The following is a 15,769-nucleotide window of genomic DNA, read 5'->3' as shown; positions in this document are numbered from 1 at the left end:
CTAAATCTGGTTTAGCTCTCTGGGCCTACACCTGCTTGCATGCATCCGTTTGTTGGCATATGATTTCTTGTGGGAAGCAAATAACTCCTGGCTCCCCGAGCCTCAGAAGAGGATGTGCCACGTGTCTGCTTCTGTGCGGCAGAGTGAGGGGTGAAAGGAGGCACCGAGTGAAAAGGCTGGTGTGTTTGGAGTAACAGATGCTGAAACTAGAAAGACTCTTCAGGATCATCTGCTCTCATCCCTTCATGTTTCAAATAAGGAGCCCCATTCTCCCTGGGCTGGGCTCCTGGCTGCCACCCTATTGACCCCCGTGAGGAGCACCACTCATCTAACCCATGTAAGTGCCAGGGCCTCACTGAGCCACATTTATTAGTGTATGGAGTGGCCACACCTTCCCCACTCCCACCCCTCACCCCCGCCACACTTCCTCTTCTCTTCTGTTCTACAGATCGGCCAGCTGGGCCAGCAACACCAGTCTGCTCCTGACAAGTCCCGCCAGCCCTCTCAGCACTTTTGCCCGCATGCCTGGAGCTTCTGGATCCTGTGGCCAGAAAGAGATAGCAAAACCTCAGGATGTAGATGCAATGGGAGGGAGGAGGCACACCGGAGCTCTAGTTAGCAGGTGAGTGAAGCAGAACTTTGTTCCCCAGTTGGCTTTAGGTCCCTGTGCCTGTCCCCTCTGCGTCCCCACAGGGAGGAGAGGAGGCTGGCGGCTGGATCCGGACTTCCTGGGTGCCTGGCTATCCCCTCATTTAATAGCAGCAATTCCCTCTTCAGCATCTAAGAAGGAGGTGGGACTCCACCCAGCATAGAACATCCAGTTCTCGGAGAAGGAAGAGAAATGCTCAGTGAAACACTCAAGAGCTGGAAAGACAGGGTACTACTCTTTAAAATCAGTATTATAAGGTTCTAAAAGGAATCTGAAGACCAAGTATTTTTTTTTTAATGTGGAAAAATACAGGGGACCACAGAGTCAAGTGCAGTAAAGTTAGAAACATCAGCTGATTTTCAAATATACCACAGTCGTGGGCTGCATTTAACTTATAAATATTAAATGACCCTGATCAGAACCGAAGTGTGGCTTCTTCAAAAATGCTTCCTTTCCACCATTTAGTGAAGCTGGTTGTAAACCACCGAACCACAGGACTCTGAAGCTGGAAAGGACCGCAGCTTTCATCCAATCTGACCAACGTTTGAGAACGATCTTAAAAAGCAATCTCCGAAAGACACGAATCGTAAATCACACACATCCCGGTGAGCAGGAAACGGGGTTCAGAGTACACGGGAGAGGAACTGGTGGCTTTAAATAGGCATTGCAGAAAGGACCGCTGGACTCGGCTTTTACTTTGATGACATAAACCCACACCCCTAGTCTTGCAAAGTACTTCTAAAAACCTCTGACCCCTAAACATTCTGAAGCGGCAAGTTCTAAAGCCGCCTAACTTCTATTTCCCAAGGAATCTGCAATCCTCTCTGTCCTGCTCCCTGGGCACAGGGATGAAAGCACCTGCAGCGTGCACTGAGTCGGTGCAAAACCTCTGGGAAGAGCAAAGGTGGGCCGTTCCCAACATTCTCGTTGGCCCGGGGCTGGGTGATATTTGGGCATATCCTGCTCCCCATGGCTTAGCACCCATACCTGTTCCGGGGCAGTGGGGCATCTAAGAGAAGTAACAGGCACCGTCAATGTGCTCAAGAGGATTATGAGCCATCGGGGCAGACAGGCATTAGATAACCTAGTGTGACACAGGATCAGGGGCTGAAGAAAGGCTTCATGGAGACAGAAACAGCTGAGCGAGACTTAACTGATGAGTAGGAATTGAAACAGCAGAGAGGCAAGTACTCCACTCCTGCAGCCTTGCAAACACCTGCATTGTATGATTTTAAAAAATGATGCTTAGCGTGGCCAGTGTGGCTCAATGATTGAGTGTTGACACATGAACCAGGAGGTCACGGTTCCATTCCTGGTCAGGGCACATGCCCAGAATGCGGACTCGACCCCCAGTAGGGGGTGTGCAGGAGGCAGCCGATTAATGATTCCCTCTCATCATTGATGTTTCTGTCTCTCTTTCCCTTCCTCTCTCTGAAATCAATAAAAAACATATTTTTTAAAAATGATGCCTAGAAAAATGCATATCTGTTATCTTTGCCACTGACAGAAACTTTTGCAACAGTGAAGAACAACAAATCTAACTCCTAATCAAATGATACCATGCTCACCACTTCATTCACTCTGGCATGTGGCCTTGTGTGCAAGAATTCACACCAGCAACACTTAGACTTTGCTATGTATGTATGTGTATGTATGTGGGGGGCGGAGGGGAAGCAGGGGCTGGTGGACAGAAAGGCCTAGAGCAGCCACCAGACCAGCTATTTCCCTCCTTAGTTAAAGAAAACATATTTTAAAGATGAACTTCAATACTGAGATAAATTGTGTGGGTTGTGCTTTTACCCCAAATACTTTGCATTTGTGCTTAATGTCTGTCCCCCTTGGCCCCTGTGACATGCAAGTCTGGCTATCCACGTCTATTTACTTCTATTCTGTTACTTCTATTCTGAATGACTTCCAAGTGGCAGGCTGGACGGGGGCGCACCTGTGGAGTGACCTGAGGGCGGGGAGGAAGCTGAGGTCCTGGAGAAAAGCAGCCAGGACGGCTCTGGCTCCGAGGAATTTCCCTTCCTGGAGAGTGAGGCCTCTTCTCCCGTCTCCAACGCAGGACGAGAGGACTGGCTCAACACTGAAGTGGCCACAGGGGTCTGCACGGTCACTGCTTTGGGGAGCCCCTTCTCCCTCACTGGGGAACCCCAAGAGGGTCTGCTCTCTGGGTGAGAAGGGGCACTTCTTCCTTCTGACCCTGGGCTGCTGGCTGGCAGGGGAAGCCTTCCCAAGGCTGAAAGCAAACAGCAACAATGAATGTCCCACCAGCAGACCCCCCAGTTAGAACCTGGTCCCCCTGACTCCAGGTTCCCTTGAACCCACCTCCCTCCCCAGACCGCTTATACCTGCCTGCCAGGTGTCTCCTCCCCAAATTCACTTTAATCCTGTCACTGTCTGGATCAGAAACCTTCAGGAACTCTGGCCACTATAGCAAATCTAAACTGCAGCCTTTTCAAGTCCTCCACAGTTGTCCCTAACCCCTTCCACACAACCTCCTACCCACTGCTCCTCTCCTCTGTGACTCACGCCTCCCCCCAGGGAGGCTGCTGGCCTTGCAGCCCCACAAAGAGCCCACGCTTCTCTCCTCTGTAGCATCCCTCGGGTGGTCCAGGCGCCCACCCCGCAGCTGCTCTGGCATCTCGCTCAGATACACAGACGGGCTCAGACCCCAGCTCTGACTGTTCGCTGTCGGACCTACACCCTTTGGATGGACTGACTTCTCTGAGCTTCAGTTTCCAAATTCCTACGCGGAGGATAATGTGAGGACTGAGACCAGACACACTGTGTGTCGCAGGGACTTAATCAGCGCTCATTTTCTGGCTTCCCTTCCTCAATCAAATCTTGTTCATCCAGCCCCGGCCCCTTCTTGAAATCCTTTGCTAAAAACAGCAAACCGCCAGCTGTGCAGACTGGAGCAGGAACATCCATTTGAGCCACGTCGACAGACACACACACACACACACACACACACACCACCGCACATGGCGCCTCTCATACTTGCAGCGTGTGGCGAGGTCACTGGGCACCGTTTGCATTCAAACCGGCCCTGAATGTAGGCTCTATGGGACTGGACAGGCCTCTCAGCAAATCGGCACCCTGGTCTGGTTGATACTTCTAACGCGGTTCACCTCAGCGTGCCACAGGTCCAGCCCAAGTCACAGGGCTGGTGCCCACCCGGGACCCCGCGATGGTGCCCAGGCTCAGGGAGGGAGAGAGGAGACTGGCAGAAATGGTTTTCTAGGGCTCGAGCTACGTGAAGCCGGCGTCGTCAGCACAGACTCACCTGAGGTGCTGCTCCGGGAAGTCAGAGCCGTTGCTCGCGCGGGCCCAGCAGGGGCGGTGGGGACCTTTGTTCTCCTCCAGGAGGGGTTTGTTCCTCCAGCAGCTGCTGTTTGAGCATTCAGAGTGAAGTTTTCTGGAGCATCTGAAGGAGCGTGGCTCTGGTCGGGGGTCTGAACCTTCAGCCCCTCCGTGGAGGCCAATGTGGAAAAGTCCACTTGATTCTGATCAAAGGTGATGTTTGCTGCGTGGGGCTCAGTGCTGCCTTCTGGCCAGTGGTTCCTTACAGCAGCTGAAACAAACGGAAAAGGGATCGGTGAGAACCCGCTGGCTTCTGGGAAGAGAAAGGAACCTTCAGAAACCACGAGCAGCTTTGTCCGTGAGAAGTGGATTCAAGGATATTTTCACTTCTCTCCCCCCCTCTACCCCCCACAGTAATTATTCTTACAATCAATCCAGTGGGAGAAATCAGGAAGCACCAATAGTGTATCGGACTAAATTTTACAGCACGTGGAATGAATGATGGAAACTGAGAGAGACCCACGTGGGGCTCAGGGAAGAGGACCGGAACCTCTGGCAGCTGGGCAGGCTCAGGGAGGGGCAGGGGACGCAGGTCAGGTGTGAGCGGAGGGAAGGCAGGTCTTCATCAGCACAAGGCTGTGAACTGGGCCTTCTCGATGGGAGCGGGGAAAAGCTGGCAGCCCTTAATCCTACACCTACTCTTGTAGGCAGGAAGTGGGACATGCATCGTTCTGGGAAAACATGTGAGGATTTGGCCATTTTACCAAAACCTTAGTAATGTACATGAATTTGATGCAGTAACATCACAGGAATGGAGGAAGAAAGAAAGGAGAGAGAGAGAGAGAGAGAGAGAGAGAGAGAGAGAGAGAGACTATAGCAGATCAATTAAGCCAGTTGCAGTATATCCATATGAAAGGATACATGAGGTCATTAAAAACTATGTTATAAAATAAAGATATTCTACAGGTATCATTGAGTTAAAACAACAGGCTTCAGAAAAACAGAATTTAGAGTATGATCTCGTTTTGTTAAAATTAATAATAAAGGGAATTGTGTGTGTGTATGTGCCAATCACTAATGTACACGCTTTACATGCACCTGTTCATGTAATCCTTGCACTTATGGGAGGTAGGCGCTCTTTTTCCCCCCCACTTTGCTGAAGTCACCAGGAAGCCAGCTTGAAGCCCAAGCCCTCAGCTCTTGGCTGTGCTCAGCTGGAAGGGAAAGTGCCGAAGGGGAGGAGTGTCAGGGCCAATCCTCCTGTTCTCACTTACTTCCAGTTCAGAGGTGCTGAGGAAATGCTGCCTATGAGGATGGACTATTACTTGACGTCTATAAACTGGGAATGTATATTAGAAAACACTTTAAGTGGTCATTTACTTCCATATCACCCAAGATGATCACAAAGAGGACATTGGTTAGAAATGCTGTGAGGATGAAGTTAAAGTTGAGGGTAAAATTGGGCACCGAGGAAATCGTCTTGTAGTGTCAAGGTCATCCATCAAGGCAGAGAGGTCAGAGTCAGGGCAGGTGGGTGGACACCCAAGTTCAACCTGAGAAGGCATATCACAGATGTCACTTTAAATTTTCTAGTGGCCACATTTAAAAAGTGAAAAGAGACAGGTGGAATTAATTCAAATAAATATTTTATTTAACCTGACATCCAAAATAGTACCATCACAATATCTAATTGATGTAAAAATTATTGATGCCCTGGCCAGCTTGGCTCAGCGTCAACCTGTGGACTGAAGGGTCCTTCCTGGGTTCGATGCCGGCCAAGGGCACATGCCTGGGTTGTGGGATCAATCCCCAGTAGGGGGGCGTGCAGAAGGCAGCCGATCAATGATTCTCTCTCACCATTGATGTTTCTATCTCTCTCTCCCTTCCTCTCTGAAATCAATAAAGAAATATATTTTAAAAAATTGAGACATCTGCATTTTTTGTATTAAACCTTTAAAACCCAGTGAGTATTTTATGAGCCGTGCTTTAAGAGCTCAATAGCCACAATAGCTACCACAGTGGACAGTGCAATTCTAGATCGATCGTTCTCAACATTTCCCCACTCTGGACTACGCCTACCAGGAGCAGTGGGGTTGGAAGGGTGGTGATTATGAAAACTTCCATAAGAGATTCTGACAAACTTTCCTAAGGGAATCATTTCCTCCCCCAATCCCTTGAGATTACTGTGTTCATGCTTCCTATTCTGTTTCCTGTAAGTGAAAATTAACAGAAGCTTCCTGAAGGGGGGTGGGGGAAGTTGTCCGGGCATCTGTACTCCTCTGGGGCCCAGCCCCCCACAGGGCAGGCACAAACTCACTCAGAAATGGGATGTGGAGGGATGTTTCCGGGGGCAGCTGCAAAGTCCCTAAACTGAACTTGAGACTCGGATTGTGAAGAGCAGTGACCCATATGACATGTTCCCTTCGTTCTTCCTGTCTGAGCTGCTGAGGCAAGCTGGCCTCCCAAGAGGAGGTGAAAGGGTTTGAGGATGCTTTCTCCATCCTCTTGGTACAATGAGAGACATTATTCTCAAAAGCCAAAAAAAAAGTGATTACAGGAAGATAGAAGGGACTCAAAACCCATGCCCCAAAGCTGGCAAGCCATGAGCAAAGATAAGGAAATGAATTTAGCTCCATTATTCCCTGAGATGAATATGAGGCTTATGTAGCTGGGCCTCCAAGGAGGCAGCAATGCCCCCTTCTTTAGGGATAAGGAGTGGAAGTCCCAGACCCCAGTCAAGTCAAGGAATCCCACTGCAGTCTCCAAAAGGAAAAGAATAGCCACAGGAAACAGGACATGGCTGGCGCTGAACCACACTCTCTCCCTGGAAGAAGAAAAAAATGCACACTATAAACAAAACTAAAAGGTAGACAGACAACCGTCCTGAGGTATCCCAAATAACCTTGCCACTAATACAAAATGCTGAATAAAATATTTTTTTAAAAATATATCTAAATGTATTGTTGTGTGGACAAGAAGTAAAGAATTTAATCTTCTGAGGCCAAAAATGAAGCAAGAACTAAAATTCAGGAAGGGGTGGGGATAAGCTAACTCTGAAGCTGGCAGCTTCCCTGAGGCACCTGCTCACCATTCGTGACCTTGAAATTCTGTTCTGAGAGCTACGAGGATGCAAGAGACAGAAGACAAAACTCTCAAGGAGGGAGTCTGAGAGGACACTGCTGTAGGAAGCTGGAACCAGAGCTATACCCTGGGTGTCAGGCAAACAGAAACCAACCTGTCCTCCAGGAGGAAGACAGCAAGGTGCTTCCATCTTGATCTTAGGTAAAAGGAAAATAAGTCTCAGACAAGAATGTGTAACCATGAAGCTGGCCCTCACGTGCAAACGCAGCACAAACTCAAAATATCTATGTCGGGTACAACTCAAGCCAAATGCGCTTAAAAGTGGTCTTGAACACACACACACACACACACACTATGGGGAAATAGTGGTTCTGATATATAGTGCCTTCAGGTACCTGGCAGAAACAAATGTGAATGTTCTCTAAATGAATATGGCCACAATCCAATTTCATCATTTACTGAAAAATTCTAAGGAATAAGGGATCACAGTAAAAAAAAAAATAAATCACAAAATATACAAGGGAAAAGGTATCCATGGACACAAGTCAGCAAACTGGACAAGCAGAGACTTCAAATACTGGAATTATCAGACAAAAAATATAAGTATATAAAACTACATGAAAATAACTAAGAAATTGAAAATGAGAGAAAAACATGATAAATAATGTCTTTTTTTAAAGCCTAAGTGGAAATTCTAGAAATGAAATAATATAATAATTAAAATTAGGAAATGCAACATGGATTAAATATGGGCGAAAAGAGAATTAAGAATTACAAGACAAACAGCAAGAGAATGCCCAGATGAACATAAAAAGACAGACAATATGAAAGCCAGGTGAAGATACAAAAGGAAGATAAATTGAGAAAGTCCCACATATATCTAACTGGGATTCTAGGAGAAGAGAAATCAAGGAGAAATGGCAATATTCCACAGGGTAATGGCTGAGAATTTTACAGAACTAATAAAAAGTATGAATCCTCAGAGTAAGGAAGCCCAACAAACCTTAGAGACCTAAATAAAAAAAGAAATATAAACCCCTGTCATAGTGAAACTGCAGAAAATCACAGAAAAAAATAGGTCTTAAAAACTCCCACATTGAAAAAATGACAAGCCATCTATAGAAGATGACAGTCTAACTGCTGACTTTTCCACAGCAGCCATGGAAGCCAAAAGACATTGGATAAATAGTTTCAATGTGCTGAGAGAGGAAAAACAGAATTGAATACTCGGCAAAACTATCTTTGAAAAACATCTTGAAGACTGTGTTTCAAAATAGAAACATTTCAGTCAAATTTGAGTTTATCAACCACAGCCACTAAAAGGAAATTATGGAGAATTTATTTCAAGCAGAAGAAAAATAATCCTGGATGAAAGCTATGAGATGCAAGAAGAAATAATGAGCAAAGAAAATGGTAAATATGTACATAAATATAAAGAAATATTGGATTTATAAAACAATTTCTCACTTGTGGGATTAACAAAATAAGAGAGAGTAAAACCTGGATAACAACAGCACATAAATCGGGAGGGTACAATCAAAATCACATTGTAGGAGAAAGGTAACTTTAAATCGTGTCAACAATGCATTTTGAAGTTCTTCAAATTGAACCGTAAGGAATAGAAATAGAATATGTCACTTCTGAATGGTATGGCTTGAAATGATATAAAATTTCTATTGAGAGAAATCTATGACTATTGCCTAAAACCAAAACAAAAAAAAATCCATAAATAGCAACAGAAGCATGTTATTTACATATCTGGATGTAATTACTAAGAGAATCAGTTAAAAGGGTTGAAAATGGTTGATTCTAGGAAGCAGAAAATGATGACAGTGGGAGTGGGCAGGGTTTCTATAACAGCTTCATAAATACATATTTGATTTTTATACTATGTATAAGTTGGATAAAAATAAAAGTAAAATTTTATAAAAGTTGAGTAACAAAACGGGGTAAATGTCTGCAGTATATGCTAAACGTTTAGCATTCTTAATCCATGAAGAACTCTTTCACATCCCCAAGTGTACATCTCAGACAAAGAACATGAATGCATGATTCACAAAAGAAAATAAGTGGAGAAGAAAAATATATGAAAATATTGTTGAAAAGAAATAAAATAATACAAACTAGAAAAGACTTTTTTAAATGTTTATATATTTTCTTTTCCTATCAAATTGGCAAAGGTTTTAAAAAATTATACCTTATGTCATTGCAGGTATAGAGAAATTGGACAAGTGGGTACTTGAAATATCAGGGGGGCCACTTAGAAAGTATACGATTACTAACCACTATGCTGTGCACCTGAAAACGGACACGTGTGTATGATGTTGGTAAGAATGTCATGTGAGCACACTCTTTCTCGGAAGAAATTTTGTAATCCATCGCAAAAGCTTTAAACACGGGCCTATATTTTGACCCAGGGATTCCGTTTCTGGAAATTAATTCCAACGAAATCATTAAAGAAGTACACAAAGTTTCAGGCATAAGAAAATTTATGACAGCATTGTTTACAAAAGTGAAAATTGGAAATAACCTTCTATGTCTGCAATAGGGAGTTGGTTAACTTCATTATGAGAAAATAAAATGTTAAAGAATGGACCAAAATATATTATTAATAGTTTTAATATGTAGTATGCTCACCCTCTATTATTAAATAAAAACGTAAATTACAAAATAGAACGAGCCATATGATCCCGTTTTATTAAAAACAGATTGTTTAAAGCCTGGCAGGAGTGGCCCGGTGGTGTGGAGTGCCGTCCTGTGCACCTAAAGGTTGCCGGTTCTATTCTCAGTCAGGGTCGGGTTTTTCAAAATGCTGACACGCCGAGCTCAAAAGGTTCGCCATCACTGGTCTAGAATCTAGTCGCTTGCTTTACCCGTACCTTGTGAATCTGTGTTCCCTATGCGAACGCCCTCTCATCTAGCAGGAAAAGAGCCTGCCTCCGGCTCCATGCCTAGATTCTAGAGCAGTGATGGCGAACCTTTTGAGCTCGGCGTGTCAGCATTTTGAAAAACCCTAACTTAACTCTGGTGCCATGTCACATATAGAAATTTTTTGGTATTTGCAACCATAGTAAAACAAAGACATGTTTTTGATATGTATCTTATATATTTAAATTTAACAAAGAAAAATCAACCCAAAAAATGAGTTCGCATGTCACCTCTGACACGCGTGTCATAGGTTTGCCATCACTGTTCTAGACCTTCATTTCTTAGTAAGACAGGCAGTGGTAACACAGACTGTGGTGAAAGTCAGGCTGTCTGGGTGAGACTTCTGGCTCTCCCTCTTACAGGCCCATGACCTTAGACAAGATACATGATTTCTCTGGGCCTTGGCTTCTTCATCTGTAAAATGTGGACAGTGAAAGTACTACCTCCCTGGGCTATAACAGTACACGTGAGAGTTCCGAACAGTATCCGGGACATAGTGAGTGCTATACACATCACAGCTGCTCAGTGGATTGAGGTCTATCAACTTTTAACAAACAGATGTGGGGACGGCTTTGGCAGGCACTGCTACCCAGTCATGGCTCAGTCTCCCAATCCTTCTCCAGGCAGCAGATCAGAGCTGGTCCCAGAGGTGGAGGCCCACGCCCTCCTGAAAGTGCGGCGCGCATTCTGATGAAAGGACAGAGGCTGGCTGAGCAGCTGCTGGGTGCTGCCTGGCTCCAGCTCTGCTCCATGGCACCCTCCTGGCAGGTGCAGGGAGACCTTGGGGCACAGGGTGAGCGCCTCTGGCATGACTGGCCCCTGATGTCACTGGCCCGGAGTTCCAAAGAGCAGTATCCTGCTGCCCCACTGAACTCAGGATGTCCCTCCACCTCATCGATCGCCCTTGGACTATGCCCCCGACAAGGGATTAACAAAGCAGCTGGGGCAGGCGGCACCCAGCCCACCCTCTGCCACTCAAGGTCTCAGTTGACTGTGAACATCCAAGTGCTTTGCACCATTCCATGCTGCATGTCGGGGAGAACGATGGGTCAGATGCTACAATATTTATTCAAGTCAAAGGACAGATCCTTTCAGAAGCCCTGAGTAGCTTAGGGCTAGTGTAGCTGAATCTGGTTTGTGGCTCCCTATTCAGCACAGGTCTGAACCCCGAGTGGGAGAGTAATTCAGAGAAAAGTGGACAGGACTGAACAGGGACCCTCACAGCAGGGAGAGGTCTCAGGGAGAAGAGCAATGCCCTGGAGAAGTGGGAAGGAGAAGGGATGCTCAGGCTGCAGAGCCTGGGCCAGACGGGGAGTGAAAAGAAGAGCTGTGCCCACCTGACACTGAGGGGAGATGCTGGGTGGAGGGCACCCGAGGCTCCACAGAAGCTGGCCTGGCACTCCTCACCGCTGACATCCCTCTATCCTGACGGTCAGAGACAACTGCTTAAATCCCCCCACATCCTGTGGTAACCGAACCATACCCACCAGCCTCATATTGGAGGTTAGATGTCCAATTTCCCAGGTAGCTTCTGAGCTGGAAATACCATCCTTTCCTCTCTACTCGGCCCCCTGGGTCAGGCGATCACTTTCCCTTGAACCATGATTGGAGATTAAGTTAACAAGGCAGTTTTATTGCTTGGCCCGATCCGCCCCTGCCCCCCACCGCCCCCCTCCCCCGCCTCCACCCCCCTCCCCCAGAGTTGACAATTTCCACTTCTGTAGAGTCTTAATGTTCTGAAACATCTGTTTGTGAACCGACATCATCAGGGACACTAGCACAGCCTGGGAGTAGGATTTCCTAATTAGCAGCTGCTACGGAGTCAACTCCTCGCCACCCACCCACCCCACGAATGGGGGTTTTTCAACTTGCATTGTTTCTGAGCAGTGGAGTGGGCGTGGACGGGAGTGCGCTGTGTCATCCAAAGAGGCAATTTCCTCCCGGAGGGCTGGCCGGGCGCCCCCACACCGCTTCAGCGGGCCATGTGTCAAGTGCTGCCAGCCACAGTCTCGGGTTTCTGGGGCACAGAGTGGAAGCACCAGCCCTCTCTGTTCATTTCCCTCTTGAGATTCAGATTTCACTAAGTGCTAAGTGTTTTCGCATGTGTTATCTCAGTTAATGCCCATGTCAGCCGGTCAAGTGGGAATCCTGGGGAAACTGAGGAGCAGGCTGATTAGGTGATTATTCAAGGCCACACGCTCAACCGCAGAGACTCACTCTGAACCCAGGTGCCGTTCTATCCCTCCCCGATGATCAGGGCCAAAAGTGCCCCAGTGGCCTTCAACTTCAGCCTTAAACCCCCACGGCATGGCGCGCGCGGCCTTGTGTCTCCCTGAGAGGAAGGGGACGGTGAGCATCCCAGGGGCTTTGGAGTCAGACAGACTTGGTAGACAACAGCTGCACGGTATTAGCTGGAAGAATGCACAAGAGGACTTTTAAATCAGCTTCCATGTCAGGGAGGAATCTCATGGGCAATGAAAAGGAGGATCATAGAAAGAGTAGAGGCAGAATGGAGAACAGGTTTGTGGGACAAGAAAAGCCTCTTTTTGGAATGTGACGTTTGGGGGGTGAGGTTGGAACTCCCAAGGGGAAAGGTCCGACAGGCAGTTAATATTGGGGACAATGGATTAGAAGGAAGGACAAGGAGATGGCATATGAAGGGTCAAGGACTGGATTAAAGGGAAACTTGAATCTGGAGGGAGGAGAAGAGCCCATGAAAGAGACACAGATGATGAGGGGAGGGTAGGACAGAATTAAAAGCAGGGGCCAGGAAGGTGGCAGGTGCTGGGATGCAGCAGAGAGAGGCCATGGACACCAGGACTGAAAAAAGAGCGTCCACGGAAGCTTTACGGAGAACAAAATGATGCGCCTACTCTCAGAGACCGAATGAAGAAACCCCACATATTTACAACCTGCAAAGCACTTTTCGTGGGATAATTCCGGGGCCCTAAATGAACTTGCTAGATCCTGACATTCTAAGTGGCAGGCAGGAGAGAAATTCTTACCCCGTTTCACAGAAGGGAAGGGTGAGGCCCAGGGTAACCCAGAAAACAAGTGGCAGGGGAGGGCCTAGAGCAGTGATGGCGAACCTTTTGAGCTCGGCGTGCCAGCATTTTGAAAAACCCTAACTTAACTCTGGTGCCGTGTCACATATAGAAATTTTTGGATATTTGCAACCATAGTAAAACAAAGACTTATATTTTTGACATTTATTTTATATATTTAAATGCCATTTAACAAAGAAAAATCAACCCAAAAATGAGTTCGTGTGTCACCTCTGACACGCGTGTCTTGGTTCGCCATCACTGGCCTAGAGCCAGCTCTTTAATTTCCTAATTAACCACCCATATGAAAACCAATGAGGACCGAAAAGTCAGGCAGCTCTCCCCTAATTAATGCGTGGCGTGCAGACTGCTTCACTAGCTAACATCCACAGTGCTTGGCATCATTCATTCTGGCCCGAGTTGGGACATTAGCTGGGTTGTCTTGGATGCCCCCATCCCTCTCCAAAGATGACCTCCATCCTTAGGGACCATAGCAACCAACTAGTCTGACCCTCAGATGACAGGACTGGGCTCCAGAAGGGGCAGTAACAGCTCAAAATCCACAATATAGCCAGTGAGTGGCATTTATGAATTCAAAAAGTTCATCTTAGGATGGCTATTATGAAGAAAAAAAAATCAGGAAAATAACAAGTGTTGACAAGGATGTGCAGAAATTGGAAACTTCTTGCATTGCTGGTGGAATGTAAAATGGTGCAGCCATTGTGGAAAACAATTTGGTGGATCCTCAAAATTTAAACATAGAATTACCATATGATTCCCTGCTAAGTATATACACATAGAATTGAAAGCAGGGCCCTGGTCCATGTGGTTCAGTTGGTTGAAACATTGTCCCGTAAACCCAAAAGTGGCGGGTTTGGTTCCAAGACAGGGTATATACCCAGGTTGTGGGTTCAATTCCCAGCCGGGGCATATATGGGAGCCAACCAATTGATGTTTCTCTCTCTCTGTCTCCCTTCCTTTCTCTCTTTCTCAAAGAATAAAAATAAAAAAGAATTGAAAACAGATACGTGTACACCCATGTTTATTGAAGCAGTATTCACAATAACCAAAAGGTAGAAGCAACCCAAGTGCCCATCAATGGATAGATGGATAAACAAAATATATTTATATACAATGAAATATTATTTAGCCTCAAAAAGGAAAGAAAATCTGACACATGCTACAACTTGGGGGAAACTGGAAAACATTATGACAAGTGAAATGAGCCAGACACAATAGGACGAATAATGTATGATTCTTCTTGTATGAAGTACCTAGAATAGGCAAAGTCATAGAGACAGAAAGTAGAATAGAGATTAGCAAGGGCTGAGGGGAGGGAGGAATGGGGAGTCATTACTTAATACGTTTCCATTGGGGGTGATGAAAAGTTCTAGAAATGGATGGTGATGACGTTTGCACAACACTACGAATGTGCTTAATGCCAATGACTTGTACCCTTAAAAATGGCTAACATGGTAAATGTTATGTTATGTATATTTTTTTACATATACATTTACTGAGTATCAACCACACACAAGACAAGGCCGAGTCTGCCTCAAGGAGATTAGCTTCCGACAGAGCTGACCCAAGTGAATGACACCCTCCCTGGCAGCTGGGGTGTGAGGAGTGGGGGCAGCCCTGGATGTTTGGAGGCTCAGGGCTGAGACCAGAATCCCATCCTCCCTTCCGGGCTCCCGCCCTCTCCTCCAACCCGATCACAGTGTTCACCCCAGGAATCCTCTAAACGAGGGGGATTTCGGGGCCGGATGGCCAGCGGTGGGATATTCTGGGGCACACAGGAACCCGGGGGCGTGGGGGGCAGGTGGCGGCGCCCTCACCAGAAAGGCAGCCTCCTACTCGGCTGGCCGGCCGGGCTGTGTTTTGAAAGGCTGCTGCGGATGTCATGAATCTGGGCGGAGGGGGTTTAGGAGCCAAATGAGTTTGTGTGAACAAAAGACTCAGCCCTTGATCTGAACTGTCCAGGGCTCACGGGGAGTTTCGTTTCCTTCCTTGTCCTTGCCCTGAAAGGAGAGGCCCTAAGAAAAACCATGCACACGGAGAAGCGTTTGGACTGGAGACCCTATGAGCTGAGTTTTTAACAGAGACTCCCCTGGAACAGCCTCTAGTTGTGGAAAGTATAAAGTTTACCAGGCGAGTGGGCCTCCCCTCCCCGTGACACAGCAGCTCTGGCGCGGGGACCGGCTTCTGGGGAGAACGACAGGCCTGCGGGACTGACCTGCAGCCGGGGATCTACTGACCCGGGTCTGGGTCGAGCTTCCAGAAAAGGAACGGCCCCTGAGGTGGCCTGGGGGCGATACGAAAGGCTGCCTACCCCACTGAGTGAAAGACAAGACCTTGAAGTGACCTCAAGCTCTTCACTTTAGAAAGGAATTCTATGGATTTTTAAAAAAAGAAAAACACAAAAAAACTTGAGACAAAGCCCTAGGGTCCAAGGTCGGAAGCTCCTCATTCAATTAACTAAGTCAACAAAAAGGCTTTCTGCCCGGGGTGCCTACCTGGTTTCTGGGAAGTGTCTGCCTGGTGCCTCCCTTGTCTTTGCCCCTTTCAGCCTTAGAACACGAAACACCCAGCAGAGGGGCTGGAGAGGAGACCCTAGCCACCCCCTGTGGCGCCCCGAGGTGAAGGTGGGGCAGCCAGGACGGGGACCAGGCCGCCCTGTCACCCTAACATTTGATCACACCCAGAGAGGAAACCTGGTGGCAGGGCTCCACCTAAGGAGGCCTGCCAGGTTAGCGAAACA

General features: G+C 47.1%; 1 protein-coding gene across 1 annotated transcript in view; it reads right to left on the bottom strand.

Annotated features, from left to right (window-relative positions):
• The window catches only part of HEG1 (heart development protein with EGF like domains 1), a 105,666-nt gene that overhangs the window by 56,474 nt on the left and 33,423 nt on the right, over positions 1 to 15,769 (bottom strand). The window contains exons 2-3 of the mRNA XM_023757299.1: positions 3,939 to 4,286; positions 2,592 to 2,888 (exon numbers count right to left, since the gene is read on the bottom strand). Of these exons, the coding sequence (XP_023613067.1) occupies positions 2,592 to 2,888; positions 3,939 to 4,286 (645 nt within the window). The remainder of the gene's footprint in view (positions 1 to 2,591; positions 2,889 to 3,938; positions 4,287 to 15,769) is intronic.

Source organism: Myotis lucifugus, unplaced genomic scaffold (genome assembly GCF_000147115.1).
Source record: "Myotis lucifugus unplaced genomic scaffold, Myoluc2.0 scaffold_105, whole genome shotgun sequence".
NCBI classification, from domain to species: domain Eukaryota; kingdom Metazoa; phylum Chordata; class Mammalia; order Chiroptera; family Vespertilionidae; genus Myotis; species Myotis lucifugus.
Note: the sequence above shows the minus strand (reverse complement) of the source record. Positions and strands in the feature narration are given on the sequence as shown.